The 13,966-nt window shown below is 34.1% G+C and overlaps 1 protein-coding gene across 1 annotated transcript in view; it reads right to left on the bottom strand.

Annotated features, from left to right (window-relative positions):
* Positions 1-13,388, bottom strand: part of LOC144437177 (beta-1-syntrophin-like) — a 45,220-nt gene extending 31,832 nt beyond the window's left edge. Inside the window, exon 1 of the mRNA XM_078126058.1 lies at positions 12,900-13,388. Coding sequence (XP_077982184.1) covers positions 12,900-13,377 — 478 coding nt within the window. The 5' untranslated portion in view covers positions 13,378-13,388. The remainder of the gene's footprint in view (positions 1-12,899) is intronic.
* Positions 13,389-13,966: the final 578 nt, after the last annotated feature.

Raw genomic sequence — 13,966 nt, 5'->3', positions numbered from 1 at the left:
CATCAAAAATAATGTGTGGTCACTTCATTTTCATGAACAAAACACTGCAAGGGATTATTGCTCCCTCATTTGCATATATTTTCAATTTCGCATAGAGGTATGCAATGATGTTACTGAAGTGCAAATATCACTAGTAGGCATATACACTGGTACAAATAATCACTGTTACATAATTATGTAACAGTACTATGTAAATTTAAACACACAGATTGACATACCTTAAGTTTTAATATACTTCACTGATGTCCACACACTACATCAAGAGTACTGATATAACTGGTGTTTTTGCTATAAGGCATTACAGTAGGTAAGTCAGTAAAATCTACCCAATTCCCCCAGTCATTTTTTACCAAAATTCCCAAAAGACATTACATTACCAGGTATGGAAAGCTATGCAACTTTTACTTGACTTCCTTCTATGTAATGTTACCAAGGGTAAAAAATATAGTATACATAATAATTGTATTTACACCATGCAACAAAAATGTCCCTGTGCAATGCCCCAGGTATTCACAGCATAGTTTTAGGTACCATACAGTACATGTATGCCCTTGTTGCAGCAATGGGGGTTTTAGTAGAACTTTGGGAATTGACACTTTGAGAGGTAAAACGTAATATCATTAATATATACCTTTAGATTACCCTTGTTAGTATTCAACCTTTCTTTTCCTCTTGATTGCCTCTTCCATTAAATAAATTGCACACTGCATTTATTCTCTAGAGACTGGTTCTATTTGTCAGGGGTTATTGAATACAGTGGTCTGCAAGAATATAGCTTCTTGGTTTACATGACAGACTACAGTCCTACTTAACACACAGACTAAGAAAAGCTTCCAGATTCTAGACAGTCTGGAGAGGATTACTACACAGTATATAGATAAATTAGGTTACAGTGTCTTTTCCTAAGGGTGGCAAGTAGGTAAAGTCTACCTGAGTTCCAATAACTTCCATGTTAATTTTCTGGGGTTCCTACTCAAAATTATGGTACAATGTCAGGTTTTCTTCAGACCCAAGTTTCAAGTAAACATTTCATAGCTTTCCATACTGAGAATCTTGGTAAAAATGACTGGAGAACTCGGGTAGACTTCACCGACTTATAAAAAAGTAATGTCATTAGCAAAAATATACTATGCCACTGTATTGCTTCCCTTCCCTGTTACCATGGTTTGCTAACCTTAGCAGGGTTATCATAAGTTAGGTTATCACATGTGGCGAGGGCTCGGGATGGTTTAAAGGCCTATGATTGAAGCCCAGGTTCCTGCATTAGAGCTATCTTATAGGTGGAACCATTAGTAGTTGAAAGAATATTTTGTTCAGACCCAATCTTTCTATAGCCCTACCTTATAATTATTTTTGACACGGTCACCTAATTTCAAACTGAGTCCAAACTAGCCCAAATATACAATGACAGTATGATTTGAAGCCAGTGAACTTTAAAGTAGAATGTGCCTCCCCGACAGATTTTACTGAAGTTCTTAAAATCTCTCCAAGCCTTGTCATGTGCAAGCTTGATCCTTGTCAGTTTGAAATAATAAAAGAAATTTGGGGTTCATCATCTTGTTTTCAAGCAGATTGTCAATCCTTTACTTTCCCAAAGAGTTAACATGTAGTATTTGGTAGCCATATTGGATGGTGGCCATATTGGATGGCTGCCATATTGGATTCTAAAATGACATAATAACATTTTCACCTATATTTCAAAATTTGTACGGTGACCATGGATTGTTTTTCTTGATTTTAACTGAGAATTAGTTGGAGTTTTCTTGAACAAAGTAACAGCAAAATTTAGAGTTTATTTCCGAGGGACATTTCACATTAATATAACATATCCCAGTTCCTTGAAATCAAAGTTCTGTAATCAGTGAAAAGTAATCATTTCATTTGGAGGTAACAAGATGATGTAAATATACACTCATCATTAGCTTAGGACCTTAGCACGGGTGGATATCAACTAAGTGTCTGTAGAGAGGATACATTGTATAGTCAAAATCCACTTGCCTGAAAGTCTTTTCTACACACTATGGTTTTAAAAGCATTGTGGAACTTTAAGAATACAGATACTAGGTCATAACTTATGTATGCATTATTATCTCACATAGCAGTAAGGTTATGAGGTAGTAATTATTATTATTAAAACTAGGTTCTTTCTTCAATAATTGTAAATTGCCATGCCTCATATTTCCATTCACATGGTAAAATACTCCAATCTAATTATTTAAAGTTAACGATGGTTGTAAACTCTTACAAATGATGACTGTCATTATTGCTCGAGTTCAGTCTGCATCATCAAATCTATGGTGATAACTACATGTACATGAACACACTGAACTGCAGTGTGCCTGCAGTACCAATCACAACTATGGATTGGCTGGTTGACTAATTTTGGCTCGTTTATGGGTTGTTATTGGTGAGCTTTAGATACATGCAATTTTGGGTCATTTCAACATAACCTCAAATCTATACAATCAGCTGTCTAATGAATCATAAGAGATAATTTTGAATATCACCAGAAAGTACACTAACCTTTGATAATCTCAACGTACAATCCATAATTACCTATTCTAGTGTTTTTGCGGAGGTTAGGGAAAATCCTGATTAACAACATGTGGGGAATAGGGTAAAAACTTACATAGTTTCATACACATTGTATCATTATTTTGGTGGTCAGCACACAATGTTAGATTGCAGCCACTGAAAGCAAGTAGGATTAAATTATTCACATATAGCACCCTCTATCCCACAAGGACTCACTTATACAGCTGGGTTGACAAGCACAGTTGTGATTCAAATATTGTGCAGGGATTTTAGCCCCCAAGAAGCGAACATGGTGGTGAGGCTCGAACCTACAAACTACAGATTCAAAGTTGCCCACTCTAACCATTTGACCACCATGACTCTACAGTTAGAGTCTCTGTTTAGATTGGAACTCTGCTCTTATACTACATGTAAGGAGACCTGAAATGTCTTGTAGTCAAGCCATTCCTGTCAACCATGGGTAATTTTTATACACTTGCATGAATAGTACATCACATGCAATTGCCATGAAGAGGCCAGTTTTACAGGAATATAGTAAATAATTGGTCTGAGGTTAATTTTGCATGACACTTCTGACAGGAAATTGTTTCAATATGGCGCCTCAGGAGTATACATGTGGCATACATATATACATGTATATGATTTATTAGCCTGGTCAAATGTATTCGACAAGTGAATACATGTACAGTTTAAATAAGTAAAATCTTTTGATACCAGAAAATCTTTTGTTTATGTTAGTATATTTGTCAAAATATGGTAGAGATGAATTTCATCATTTATTTCTTTCTCATCATACAAATGAAAGAAAGACATTTTTTTCTTCTTTGCCATTAAGTAATTCAAATTTTCATTCCTTAAATGACAAAAGTAAATTTTTGCATATTTTCACCTCAGATGATAAACTTCCTATTGCAAAATTTCTTGTGGATGTTCAGTAAACAGTCCTCTAGCAGTTGGCTAAAGGATAGTATTGTATTCACTTTATTTTTGTATGTTATTTTTGTATGCTTTACCATGCTTGCTATGGCATGTTATTATGCAATAAAGATTGATTGATTGATATATTAATAACACACTTGATTTGGGTATACAAATTTCATAATGGGTTTATCTCTTGAAAATTTCTCAAAACACACTAATGAAATTTCTCGGAACACACTAATGAAAAATACGTTAACGATGTTAACACAAGTTTTATACTAGTATAATTTATAGCTATCCTTTCACATCTGACGATGTAATGTTGGCTAGATAAGGTTAAAATTTCATGTCTGAATCTCTTTCATGACCAGACGTTTGTATTTAAAAGATTAATGTCTAATGTAATTTATGCACACAGGAAAACATAAACTTAGTCATAAAATTCTAACAATTGCCTGGAAAATGAAGGATTTTATTTATACTGTTGGCTGTAAATAATTATTTATGATCTTGCTAAACCACATTCTCTGATAGTGTGTGCTGAATATAATGAAGATGGAATATATTCTTTTACTGTGAAGAAAGTGAAGATTTCATGAAAATTACGACGTTAAATCACTACAGTATCATAAGTGATTATAGTATGAGGGCATTTTGTTGTTCTATTTCGTTATCATATTGATGAATGTGTGTTGTTTTATGAGGTGAGGGGCACACAAGTTATACAAGGTTGCTAGACTTGAATACAGTATCAATTTGTGAACTTTGTGCAGTTTCTACTGTTTTGAGACAACAAATCACAATATGATACATCATCAATTTATGAAGACATACAGCAATGACATCACCAGTTTGTGAAAGCACAAAGTGGTGACATCATCAGTTTGTACTTTCTACTGTTTAATATGACACATCATCAATTTATGAAGACATAGCAATGACATCAGTTTGTAAAGGCATAAAGTAGTGACATCATCAGTTTGTCGGACCACACTGAAATGACATCATCAGTTTGGCACGCCACAAAACAGTGACATCTACTTCACAAAGGCTTCAACACAAACTGTTCATATTCACAGTAGTACTGTGTGAACTTTGCATACAATTGAATCCCAAATAACGACCTGCATGTAAAACAGCAATACTACTGTACAGACAGACACAACAGAAACAGCTGTGTGGACATATGATTAGTTAAATCAAATCAGGCAAGTGGATAATGAAATTAACCATACTGAAAATGAAAATATCAACAAACATAAAATGTGTATTACTGCATGATGAACTGAGATGAGTAATCAGTGTATAAAAATCTGTACTTACTTTAAACATTGACTTAAGATAGCAGTCCATTCTATAAATATACATACACAGATTTCAAAAAGCTGCTCTTACTATCTTGTCAGATCAAGGATTGACTGTACCTTTGTACAGTGTATAAATACATTAGAAACACAAACATGGCAGAAAAAGTGTGACTCGGTTTTATAACATCTTGTGGCAAGATGTATTGCCCGAAGTTCTAGAGTAAACAATACTTGACCCATTTTATATACATTGAATATCCAACCAACATACATTTTGAACATCAGAAAAATACAGAACATTAACGGAATTACGCAGATGTTAAAACCTACATTTAGAGTCTTTTTAGACATCAAAAAAGCACAAAAGACTAACAGGATATACAGATATTAAATTTACAATACAATTACCAGGTTGGTACAGTGAACATTCCTGACTTTGTCAAATACATATTTTGTATATATTATATGTAGCTTGTACTAGAAGCAAAATGTCCTCAAATAAATAGGTTTTCGTGAGTAACCACATACAATGTAGCGTCAGATAGCAGAATATCACATTTTGGTGGGATACAAGAAAGTGTTGTGTGTCAGTGGTGCATCAAATTAACAATAGACTAGAGAATCCTGCCAAGAAGCTTCCATTTGGTCCAGGGACCTTCATTTATACTCAGTATACATGATGATGGTACACATGTATATCTGTTTTCACTACAATCACTTGTCAAGTTTTACGTTTTTGCAGTGCCATTTGCTACCAATCTTTTACATATCTTTACAAAATAACTGTTTTTCACACCAACATCTTAATTGTTACCAAGCAGTCTGCAATAAACATATTCAAAAAACAAATCTGATGTCTACCCTGGCCTGCATCTTTGAATGATATACTGTAAAAGAGCCTGGAGTCCATGTGGACTGGATTTTTTACATTCATCTTTCCAATCATGGAAAGACTAACATAAAAAAATCCAATCCGCATGGATTCCAAGCTAACTGTACACCTACATATTTTCACTACTCCCCCTATAATTACCTGACTGGTACATTGTGCTCATATACAAGAAGGTATTCTAGGCACTCTTTATTTTTGCGTTGTTGTTTTCCAGTGAAACAGGTGAAAGTAAGTCTTTAGCAAAAATTTCCAGGTTTACAATATCACACTGCCGGTATAATAGAACAGATGTTTAGCTATACACAGCACTACACTACATATTCAATTTTCAGCCTATGCTCCCCGATGTACCTACTAGTACATGCAAGTTTTTCCTGATAACATGGAACTGAAAAAATTATCACAGCAATGATGAAATGGACTTTGACCATCATAAACAGATACTTCCTATTGCAACTGTTTTGAATACCAATTTGAATTTTTGTATCTATTCCAATTTTTTTTTCATATTTTGGGAGAAATTGAAACAAAAAATTGGATATTCTTTAAAAATACAGTGAATGCAACTTAAGATAATACAAATGTAACTTATTCCAAGAAACCATATCATATTTTTTTCAGATGCTGTATAGCACCACAATAATATTAACCTGTGTAATAAGAGATCACTAAAACAAAATCTAGTCTAGAATAGAGGCTATCCATTGGGTTTGAATCTGAAGGCAGCAGATAACTCGATACCAAGTTGGCATCCAGACTAACCTAAATCAGACACAAGTCACAAGAAATCACATTTTTTTATAGGTGTGTGTTTGGTATAACCAACCTGACTTCAAATGTATGTATTTGACAACCTATCATAACATCAGTCTATCTCATCAAGGTCAAAGGTCAAATTTCCCATACATGCAGATGGTACTCCGACTTGATTGATGAGAAAGGTATGTCACCTTGCTAGCCCCTTACATTTTTGTAATTATGACAAAATACCTATATTTGAAAACGAAATGACTACTTCTTTGAACAAGGATGTTATTCTTAATGGTGTTGTTGACCTAAAAATAGCAAACATGACTGAAAACAGGACAAACTGGTAGCATGCACTCAGTTATCTGTGTGTGAATGTTATCTGGGTTATCGGGATACTACCTATATTAATGGAATCTTGGCATACCAATCCAGGCCAGTCTGAGGCCAGGGTGAAGTATTTGTCAAGGCCAAGACCCCTGTACTAGGATTTCAGACAGACACTCCTATTCAAAGTCATTCTTCAAATGTTTAGCTGCCCCATGCAGTCACATTGCAATGTTAGATTTGTGACATTTTGTTGATTTCAAATGAAACACATGTTTTAACTCTCTGTGATATTATAACAAACATGAGCTTTGTTTATGTTTTGTGTTTGTTTGTTTGTTTGTTTGTTTGTTTCTCCTAGATTCTTTTCAATGATCTCAGTTATTTGTTGACTGACATTGTTATTTACATGTGGTTTCATTTCTTGTTTTACTTTTCCACAAATTTGTAAAAGGTCATTTTTTTATGGTACTGGTTTTGCTTCTCCTTTTGATTAAAATCTACATATCTGATAAGGTTCTTGGTAATTTTATGCTATTTCCTTTCATCTGACATGTACACTACATTTATTTATGTGCCAAATATTGACAGATCTATTGAATCATAAAATATATTATCCTGATGAAAGTCCCCCCCCCCCCTTTCAGTACAAGCATATATACTAAAGTATTGGCAATATATCTGTATTACTTTCATCCACTTGCTTTGAGCAGTTTTATTGTTGTACACAGCCAAGACTCTAGGTTTATAGTTAATTTGGGCTACGACCTCACTGTGACTTGAGAAAGGTCATACAAATGTATCCCAAATCAACAACAATTAAACAAGCCTTGAGTCTAGGCTAGGTTCTACCTATTTCAAATTTCAATAACTATTTGCTACATATCTTACACACAACCCCTATCTATACAGGTCATTAAATTCAAAGTCGAAATAAATCAAGTCAAAAATTAAAAAGAAACTCATTACAAATCAAAATAGGCTTGCAGTAGTACATGTACACTTATTGCAAAATAACTATACAAACCCTTTAATATGACTGGGGACAGAATAAAATATTCCACTATCTCATAAGTCTAATTCAAAGAGACTGAGAAGATATCCCAGTCTTTCAAGTTTCAGGACAATATTAGTTTTCACAAGATTACTTTACTGAGCCTGTAGGTGAATACACACAGTTAGGTAAAAAATTCAATATAAACAGGTTTATTCTCCAATGACTTATTTTGGGGATACAGACAAGTTGTAAGTATATTACTGGTTGTTGTCCTTCATTCTATGGTGAAACTTTAATTACATGACAGTCTATTGCTTTCCTGTCATCCCAGGAGACAATTTATATTGGTTATCTTATTCTCACTGTCATTACATCAAACAGTCAATAGTACTGATAAAAGTGAATGATAAAATGGGTTTATTCAGGTGTGCTTTGTGATAAAAAACATCATTTTGATGTCATTTATTAGAAAGAAGAACAAACAGAGTGAAGGTACCAGTTGTTACATTAGATAACTAACATAATGAAGGTAGGATTTCTACTGTTCATTAGATATTTAAACTGATTTGAAACAACTAACAGTGACAGGTCAAACTTTTGGATAAACGTAAGCCTGCTCAGACTTTGAGTTAATCTGAGGTAACATTCAGGTAATTTATTAGTATTGTTATTTACATGTACCTGTACCTGTATTGAATCCAAAAAGATGTTATATGAGCTGAATCCAAAATGTGTTTCTTTTTACATACATGAGATCAAGTTTTGACCAGAAAATAAAATGTAAATGAACACAGAAACTGCCAACTAAAACACTAAATTCCACTATTTTTGAAAGTTAGTCTACTTGTATCATGTGCTTGCATTCTACAAATATCTATACTTGTGTTCCTAACTGTTGTCGGCATAGAGACACTCACATATGTACGTAAGTATTATCATATCACATTCATAACTAGTTTTGTATTTTTAAGATATAAAATTCCTTGCCCTTATACCATACAAAAGAAATCTGCATCTTCTCGTAGTTCTCCAGAGTTCAAATACTAAATGCCATGGCCAAGTTAACTACTTTACTAGTTAGTCCTGCCATGGTCATTGTGTTTGTACATATGCAATACAGTGTTTGTGTTATCGTTTGACCTTATACATTAATTTTGACGTGACACCGCAGTAAAATGATGACTGTGGAATCTAATATAGATTTTACCTGTAACAAGAACATTCAAACCATACAAAGAATTATGGCCAACTCTTGGTGGACCATTGCTAGCATAAATGACATACAATGTACAGGTCAGGTAGAGGTTACATGTACAATCATGGGCCTACATTACAGAGGCATGGTACAAGGTAATAAAGGGTATACACTGTCTGGTAACCAGTGATAATATATGCATATCCTGGGCAATGTTGCAATGAACTTGGTCACCCTATTTATTTTATCACACACAATCAACATTCTTTGACAAACTGTGTAAATTCCTATAAAAGTGTCAATGTGAACATAATTGCTTGTGTCACAGTACAAATAACAAAATCTCATTATAAGCTTCATTCATACCTTCACACTTCAAGATAAATTTTCCTTGTATTTAGAAGAAAATGTGTGTATGCTAAATAATGGCTACACATGTATATACATATGTGCATGTGTATGTGTATGTACACGCACACACATACACACACACACATCAGTATGCTAGACATGGATGACTTTGTTGCCAGTTTTAGAATGTGCAGACCACGTATCCGTCAATTTACGAGTAATAAATAATGTTTTTATTGTATCTTTTGTATGCAACATCTGTACTTTCCATTGAATTCATTGCTGGGATTTTGATATGGGTAGTGTGGTATGGTAAATAATTTGTACGGATCATTGGTTCTGTGCACCTTTCAGTTACAAAAGAAATGAGATTCAGTTTATGGAAAAATAAATGTATTACTCAATAGTTAGTCTGTATGAAAGACATGCATGTATCTTACAGTCTTATTTAATTTTCAAATTATGCATAGTGATATTGCACAAGAATTTATTTTCACATTAGAAATTGTGAAGGAGTGAAAAAACGAGAGTTCTTTTAGGATCAAAATCTATGCTTTGGAAGTTTCCACACCCAAAAAATAATAATCAGAAAACAATTTCTAATTTGGGTATCTGCACATAGAGTAACACATGTTGGTGTGTGTTGTCTTGAAATTGCTGGCACACAATCCCTCAAGATATTATGGGTCTCTTTCATCATTGTTTCAAACAATTCAAAATTATTTTAGCCAAGATGAATGAATACTTTTTTTGCTCAATATCTTGAAATGTACAGACTATCCTGTATTTGCAAAAGAAACTGTGAAATACATCACTACTGTTTTATCAATTGACTGTGGAAGTACAAATGTACGCATGTAGTTCCAAAGTCATTTTACGTGTAAAGTGATGCCACACCTATAGTATGTACCTATACTACTGTATATAAGAACTTTACTATATAACCTTCTCTGTTACCTAGGTTTTAATTTCTATGCATTATCATACACGGCAATATTATAATAGTAATAATACATAATTCTCTTCAATAGTATGATGAAAGCTCATTTGTGCAAAAGTTCAGTCTAAAGTTGATAGATTTAACTTCGTATTGCACCAACATATACAATTAGCTCACCAAAGCTTTTGCCAGATATCCACCATGGCTTCATCAGTGTTTTCTGAAGTGAGTGAGCTAATTGTACATTTTGGTGCAACACAAAGTTAAATCTATCAACTTAGCAATAACACAATTTACAATTACATGTATGTGTAGACAATTTCATATACTTGAATCACATCTCAATATACAGACCTTGATCATTTCAGTAACATTTACCTCACCCAGTGACTTGACTGTATTTGGCTCAACATAATGGTTCAAAGAAAATGACATTGCCGATTACAGACAAGTCTTTGGGGTAACATTTATCACAAAATACTGTGACATTTAGTATGGGGAATGTTTCATACAGAAAATTCATTTACATTTTATATTCATAATGTGTATAGGTTACCTTTACATAGCCACATGTACAATTGTGTGTGCTGTGTGTTGTCTGACCTTGAATAGTCACCGAGTTTTGAGGAAGTCAACTTGTGAAAGTTTCCTGGGTTGGGCATGATGTAGATGTAAGTTGAAGACTAGAAATTACAGGTTTGTCATCAAGTTACAAATGAATGATGGTTTTACATTAAGGTTTGATATGTCTTGATTTTGTATAATTGACAATACTTTACCTGTTAGTCATCTTACACACATAATCCAAAACTTATAAAACATTTATGAACAAATAAACTGGTAGTTGGACTTGTAACTTCTATGTTATGTACAACAACACAATACTACAGTATTATATTCAGGTTACAACATATATGCACAAGGAATTCCAAGAATGTATCTATACAACTAGTACATCCTCACCATATCCCTGAAATACATGGACATTTAGGTTATTGTGTTGTTACCATGGAAACCAATATAAGTAACATTTAATTTCCACAAATTATGTTATACATATTCATGTACATTTTGACAACATTCCATTCCAATTCCATTTGTACATATACAATTATGAATTATTCATGTGAACTTTTTTCATTATGAATACATCATGATGGTAATTATATTATACCTATGTCAGTCTCATTCTGGTTTCATATTTCAGTAGCTAAGTTATATTACTACTACATTACAGTATGAACAGTCTTAGTCTCTATAGCAATTATAAATCAAAGATATGACACAAAATAGTCAGACAGTATTTACACACAGAAGCAGTGGAATTTGCACTGTATTACAATTCTGATATCAAAATTTTAAATCCGAGGTCCATCACAGAAATAATACTAATACATACCAGGATGGGTCATCACTGATAGATTACCCACCTGAATTATAAATTCATATTATACTAATTTCTCTAATTCTGATAACTTATCTTTAAACATTTTGATATTTATTTTTTTAACACATGCTTATTTCAATATGTCTAAAATGGTGCTGAAATGCAGGAAAAAAGTTACAGCATGACAAAAAATGTGTAACTTATTTGATTGAAATAAAAATGTTGAAGATACATGTTTTTGTAATTTTTGTCACTTTTTACACAAAAATGTTGAAATCTACTATCTAAATATGCACATTATTTTTTTTAATTTGTCTCGAATTGTGCTGAGATCCAATAACAGCACAACTAAAACAAACAACAAATAATTTAATGGAAATGAAGATGTTGACGAATCATTCTCATAGTTTGGATATAAACTTGTTACACCAAACAGTTTGATTGTATAATATATATATGCAGATAAATGATATGATTTATGTTTCTCATATTGAGTTGAGATGGTGCAAAACATGAAGCATAATTAATTTTTTTTTTTAAAAGTTGTATAATATCTCAATTGAGTTTGGAGTGAAACAAGTTCAAACTGGAGATGTTTAAACTGATAGAAAAATATTGAAACTGGTACTACTACAGTGGTAAATAATTTTATTTTCATCAAAAGTGTGATCAAATTACTATTATTCCACTTTTCTTGTACAAATTGTCCTGCAGAAAGTTACTGGTAGCTTTTCATTTTCATCTTGAGTAAACAAAGTGAGATGAACCAACTGGAAAACAAGCACACCTGCCACAAACAAGCTGGCATATGTAAACAAACCACATGTGACTATAGTACTGTGATTTAGATAATGCAGTGGTGGTCAATGAGTAAATTTAGTCGTATTTATATACTGTAATAATTTGGATGTATACAATGAATGAATCAGTGGCAACAGTTTAAGGTCAGAGGGCATTCATAATTCAATTATAGAAAATTATCATCTGGTTTCCCCGTTACACGTCTCTGTAGTTTCCCTCAACCTGGGAGACCGGATACGGGGATCGAGCTTGGCTTCTGTATTTGTTTTATGTTTGTAACGGTATGCCAAATCTCAATGTGCGGTGTATGCAGTACTACTACTAGTACTAGTGTGGTTGCATGCACCGGAAATGAAAATGGGGCTCGTACTACCCTCACAAACGACACTATCCATGTAACAATTTCCGATATTGCTATACACGGATACTCGAGTGACTCACTTGCGGGTTACATGTGTCTGGTTAGACTAGTATTTTGTGTAATCATATCGTCACTCACCTTCCAACTCGACTTCTTTCCCCGCCCGCTTCAGAGCTCGCACAGCTTCGTCGTGGGTTGCATCTCTAAGGTCTTCACTGTTCACTGATAAAATTGCATCTCCAACATAAAGGCTCTCCGTCTGATCGGCAGCGAGACCTTTGAAAATCTTGCTAATAATAATAGGCATTTTGTTTTCTTTTCCTCCTTTTATACTTATCCCCAAACCACCGACGTCTTGCTTCACGACTTTGACCTTTCTCGTCGCATTGGCGATCGACTCCGGAAGACCATCCTTCTCGGAGCTGTAGTAATTTGACTCGCGGATCGCATCGTGTCGACTTGGGTCTGCTGTGCCGTTTGCAACGCCGTTGGCATCAAAGTTTTCCTCAAGACTGATTGTAAGCTCTTCTTCTCCAAGTGACGCTAGAACCCGACACCATTCGTCTTTTGCAAACACTTCTAAAAGGCCTGATTTGGCCACTCCTGAAGCTGCCATTTTGCAGAATGATCTGCGAGAGCAAGGCGCTATGCTCGGCGCGGCGTTCAGCAGAATGATAATATTGTCACGTGATTAAATTGTTAGCGCGCCATCAACGTGTAACTGATCCACGTCTGTCGTTTCTAGTTTTTTCGTTTCGCATCTTGAGTTTCTACAGCTCTAAGTAGGTGTTATGAGTTGAGTAAAATGAAAGGGGTTAAATATACACCTCTTTTAATTTGGTCATATCAAATCAAAGACCATTGGACAAATCGAGGCACTGTGTCTGTCATCTCTAGACGATAGTCACCAGAATATCCCTATACTTTTGACATTTACTGTAAATTAAAATCACGGCTGAAACCTGAAATACAGAATTGGAACTATAAACGTCACTGTTCCACTCATGATATAACTCACGGTTCGGCAGAGAATATATGTACATCGTGAAACCGTAATAAAATGACTCATCGCCGAAGAGGACCATAACTTCTTATTTTAATATCCACTTTAAGAAGACCTTAGAACAATATATAGCATTACTTTGGAGACCGAGTTGATCCTAGCGAATACAATACAGCCCAGTTTCTGTCACCACAGGACAGTC

This window comes from Glandiceps talaboti, chromosome 7 (assembly GCF_964340395.1).
Source record: "Glandiceps talaboti chromosome 7, keGlaTala1.1, whole genome shotgun sequence".
Classification (NCBI taxonomy): Eukaryota; Metazoa; Hemichordata; class Enteropneusta; family Spengelidae; genus Glandiceps; species Glandiceps talaboti.
This window is presented reverse-complemented; position numbering and strand designations above follow the sequence as displayed.